Source organism: Buceros rhinoceros, unplaced genomic scaffold (genome assembly GCF_000710305.1).
Source record: "Buceros rhinoceros silvestris isolate BGI_N320 unplaced genomic scaffold, ASM71030v1 scaffold43375, whole genome shotgun sequence".
NCBI classification, from domain to species: Eukaryota; Metazoa; Chordata; class Aves; order Bucerotiformes; family Bucerotidae; genus Buceros; species Buceros rhinoceros.
The window spans coordinates 1,328-6,449 of record NW_010413060.1 but is presented as its reverse complement, the minus strand read 5'-3'; the positions used below and the strand labels follow the sequence as shown (position 1 = coordinate 6,449).

General features: G+C 40.9%; 1 protein-coding gene across 1 annotated transcript; it reads left to right on the top strand.

The window, feature by feature from the left end:
- Positions 1-296: 296 nt before the first annotated feature.
- On the top strand, positions 297-3,993 carry MRGBP (MRG/MORF4L binding protein; the record flags this gene model as incomplete). Its single annotated transcript, XM_010136579.1, has 4 exons — positions 297-418; positions 965-1,046; positions 2,693-2,767; positions 3,803-3,993. Coding segments are annotated over 4 exons (470 nt in total), but the record flags the coding sequence as incomplete, so codon positions are not given.
- Positions 3,994-5,122: the final 1,129 nt, after the last annotated feature.

The window sequence follows — 5,122 nt, the reverse complement described above, 5'->3', positions numbered from 1 at the left end:
CGCGTTCCCCCGGCCACCGCCTTTCCTGGCTTGCTGCCGTACACTTTCCTTCGGTGTTTTTTCACGCGGCTTTTCTCAAAGCTCTGGCTGCGGCCACGTTACCCAGAGGAGCTTCCTCCGCCCCTCTCAGAAGAGCCTATACCGCAGGGTGAAATACCAGCCAGGCAGGGCTGGGCGGCTCGCCGTGCGCTTTTCCCGTAATGAATTATTTCCCTGTAACTACAGAATGTATTTTTTTAATTGTGCAGCATAGGTAAATTATTAGTAGTGTTAATAGCACTGAGTTCTTCCCCCAGGTGTGAACCGCCATTTCCACATGATTTGTATCCGAGATAAATTCAGTCAGAATATCGGGCGGCAGATCTCTTCCAAAGTGATTTGGGACCATCTGAGCACCATGTATGATATGCAAGCTCTTGTGAGTATTAAGGGTTGATGCAGCCACGTTCTTATTTCTTATAGGTCAGGAGTTTTGATAGGCTAAAGTCATTGAGCCTGTCATACCTTTCATCTTACTAAGAATTCCGCGTCGATCCAGTGAGGCGATGGGGTTTTCCCTCTATAAAAGTACATTAGGTGGGGGACAACAAAACCTGCAACGGTTTGGTGGGTTTTTTTTATTTCCATCCTGTATTCTAATGATTATTAAAATTGCCTAAATGGTAATCCAGGGAACGTTTACACAGGTACTTCAGTATCAACAAGGAGGTTACAGTGTGTTTATGTAAGAATTTGCCATGGTTGGGTTTCAGAAATTATCTCGAATTATCATGTCATGATCTCACGTAGCTTGACCTTAGTAATCAGTGTGACATCAGGAGCCTCCTGATTCTCTAATGTCTGAAGTGTCTTGTTAAGAATTACTTGGCTACTAATTGCATGTAAGATAGAACTTGAGATTGCATTCTAAATCCCAATTAAAGTTTTTTACCTTTAAGTAAAAGATCTTTGTTTTCTTTCTAAGCATGAATCTGAGATTCTTCCGTTCCCTAATATAGAGAAGAATTTTGTTCTTCCTGATGAAATGATTCAAGAAGTGAGAGAAGGTGAGATGTAATAGCTGTCTCTTATTCTGGCTTGCTCTAATCTCATCACAACAGGTTGATTAACAGAACTCCCCCCTCAAAAAGACAGTAACATGCCAGTCCAAGGCCATTCTTCCAGACTGGTGTGTGAAGTGTATTGGGAAAAGGAAGTGTTAAACAGGTACAACTTTCCCTCATGAATTTTTAATCATCTGACTGAAGGAAGCTGTCAGGGAAAGGATCCCTTGTGCTCTTCATCTTCTCACTGCCATCCTCTGTGACTGACCGCTGCAGGCTAGTGGGAGAGAGAGACCTTTGGTCAGATTCCCCACAGTATGTTTCATATGCTTAAATGTAATGTAGATGGGCTGCGAATGCAGCGCCAACAGGTTCTATTTATACCATTTGGATTCATTGTCTCCTGGCTGTACGCAGAAGATCTTTGTGCCTCACTCATAGTAGTTTGCAGAGTGAAAGGCAAAGTGTGGTTCGTTGCAAGGGGGATTTTGTAGTTTATCGTGGGTTTTTTGCACTTTGTTGAGACGGTCGTACTATTACATCAGACCATAATTTTTGCTAAAATCGATGATCTGCACAATTTAATGTGGTGCTTTTTGTAGCAAGACAGTTTTTAAAAGAGTAGGAGAGACTAGTAGCTATGGAGCTGATGAAAATAACATTTTCTGCATATAGTTTGTATACATAATAATATTTCTGTTCTAAAATTTTCTGTACGAATGATAAGGCACTTAAATAGCAATTCAGCTACTGTTTAAAATAGACTTACAGAGTAGCTGGAGCTTCAGTAGCTGGAGAAACTTGTTTTTTGGCCATGGACTTGCACCTCATGCTGGTATCACCATCTCATTTTTAGGCTATTGCTAATTTTAATGTGGTTCTTATGTCTTATTTTTAGAGGATTACTAGTTTTTACTGTCTGATGATAGATTTTTTTCATGAGGTTTTTGCTGTACTTGTGTTAAAATTGATTGAAAACAAAACTATGAAATGTTGAGAGGCATTTGTATAGATTCATGGTGGTTTCATTGCACTGTGCAATCATCTCTTTCTATTTTTACCTTCTTGGGGTTCATCTCCTGAGTTCTTCCAGACCTCTTTCTCTTGGGATAAGCCTATCTGTAATGTCTAATCTAACAGAAACATGCAGCAGGTTGTCAGAAATCTCAGGTTGAGCAGGAGGAGCTAGATTTTCACAGTTCAGTTAGTACTGTTACCCGAGGTGGGAGCTAGGAAGCTCAAGCACCTGCCCGAGGAGTTCTTGGGGTATTTGAGCCTCCAGTGGCGTGCTGCTCAGCTACTGGGTACACTAAACTTTGCACTACAAATTGAGTGTAAAATCATAATTCGGCTCAGACATTGTGCTATGTTTTGCCTGTTTAGCATTTCGCTTTATTCCTGTTAATGATTTCAGTGGAACTTCTTGACTTTTGACATCACTTTGTTCAGTGGTTTATGTGGTGCTCATGGATGCCCGGACTGTTTGTTATGTTCCTCTATCGCAGTGCTGAGGAACCCTTGTAAATCCCTGATGGATGTTACACTGAATTTTTGTTAACATTGTGCTCATAGCTGAGGCTGCTAATCCAGAAAAAATACCTAGAATTCATTAACACCATCTAACCGTTGCCTAACAATCCTTTCCGTAGGAAAAGTAATGATAGAGGAAGAAGTGAAAGAGGAAATAAAAGAAGAGATGGAAACTCATACGGGTCCAGAAGAAGGTAAATTTGTAACTCTCTTCTGTGTGATACGAGATTAAAGAGCAACTGTAACTCTGAGAAATGAAGGTTGAAGTGTAAACCCCAAATCTGGTGTACGGTGTGATTTGTGTCCAGGCTTGGCCTATGCTTATGCCAAGAACTGGAATCATCTGAGAACGCGCAGAATTAATGGCTGACATTGTCCGATACCTCGAAAGATTTCTCCTTTGCTCCGAATTCGTATGTACAAAGTTGTGTAGCTTTGGAGTTCTTTGGTTTTCACATGTGCTTGGCAAAGTGAGTCCGAAGTAATCTGAGATCTCTGAAAGAAAACCGAGTCCAGTTTTAGTGACTATAAATACTCTGTGTGGGGACCTTTGTTGTCCTGGGGAGAAATAGGGTCTATAAATCAAGAACGATGGTAAGATGGTGTGCTGGAACGGGAAGGTGGGCAGAGTGGGGTTTATTTTATTCCATTGGCATTGTCTCACTTCTTTTAAATATAAAGGTTATTTTCCTACCCCTTTGCTGTGAAACAGTCAAATGTGAGCAGAAGGGATTCTGCTCTTTACCTCAACAGTGAGCCGACTGTTAACTCTGTAACCTCGTAATATTTATATCACAGAATAAGTGGTGGTTTAAGATGGAGTGTAATAAAAGATCTAAAAATGTATTTTAAAAATATATTAAATTTCACATTTTGGGTGTTCAGTTTCAAAATCCACATCCCAAATGGAATGGCCATTGCTGATGATAGATTTCAGAGCTTGGTTCTGTAAATGTGCCTCTTAAGCATTTGAATTTTAAGTGCTGTTTAATTCCACTTAATTAACCCGTCAAAATACATGCCTGTCTTTAAAGCAAATAATAAAAGCAAGATGTGCCTTTCGTACGGCAGATTTCTCCTTTAAAAGTGAAAGTAATACTTACGTGGTCCTTAAATGTACTGAGCATTGGTCGGTTTGACAAGTTGTAATGTAAAGCCATTTTATATCGCTTCTTGTTGGCCTGTGGGTATGACTCTGATCTGGAATCATTACTTTGATCCTATTTCAGTTTTTGCGCCCTCTGGAAGTTTAGGAAAAACAACTGAAAAGCCAAGCAGCAAAGAGAAGGAGAAAACTTCATCAGATCCTGGGTCCAAGGAAGGATCCGATAAGAGGAAGCGCAACAGAGTCACGGAAAAAGTCCTAAACGCGAACAGTAACCCTTCCAGCCCCAGCGCAGCCAAACGGCGCCGAACATAAAGCTGTGAAGGAGCGAAGCGATTACCTCTGGGACGTGAGGAGGGCGCAGGAAAACTGAGTAGCACGATAGTCGCTACATAGACTTTTTGAGGAGGAAAAGATATCTGAGCCAGGTACTTGAAGACTCTGCACATTGGCTTTGTGTGTGCAAGACTTTGTCTTTCCTGATGGGTTTTGTAGTCTGGGAATATTGCAGACCCCCTGCGGGTAACGTCTGGCCTTTTACCTGCTGCAGACACAGTCAGAATTTGTTGGTTCAGTAGAACTAAAATTCTTTTAAATATGGAGAACTACTGAGTTTATTCTTTGCTCTGTTGGCTGGAGGAACCGTTACGTCTTTCACCCTTAGTGACGTAACAGCTTTCAATCTCTGTACACCAAGGTGTATCTACGTACCAGATCCGTACATCCACGCCGTAAAGAGGAAACAGTAACGCCGTGTCCTGAATAAAACACCCAGCGATGTCACCTGGTCTTGTACGGGATCGGCTGAGCGGCGCGTGAACCTGGAGATGTCGCTTCGTCCGTTTGTAATGTCATAGTCTATAACGGTGGGGTTCATACGTCGTTATTTATTATTTAAAGCTGTTTTGGTAGAAGTGAATGGAATTGGCATTCCAAAATGTTAATTTTGTTCTGCCACTTCAGAATCTTAGTGACGTTGTAATGCTTCTCTTTTATACACGAGAGTATTAAGGTTTGATAAAGTTAATTATTTTTCTGTTGTGAATGTGGGTGAAGCAGGCTGAAATGTTCCTGGGTTGGTTTCACAGATTAACTCTCAGTTAATAAAAAGAAGATTTACTTCTTCCTCTCTCAATTTTGCCTTCAAGGGGAGGAACTAGGAATCTACTGGTTTTTGCTTTTGTTCTAGGTACGTAGCCAGGATCTTGTCTGCCTTACTTGCTTCACTTGTTTCATACCAAGAATAAATTTGACTTGCTTTTATTTTACTAACTGGTAATTGTTGTGTAACTTGATTAAAATTCAGCCCAACTTGTTTTGAGAGTTATTTAGGTTCTTGTGCCTGTAGTGAAATTGGTCAGAATTGTCTGCCTGTGCCTCTGGCAGGTTTTTACCAACTTTCCTTGAATCTTATGAATTATATTTGATGAGAGGTCCTGGCCTG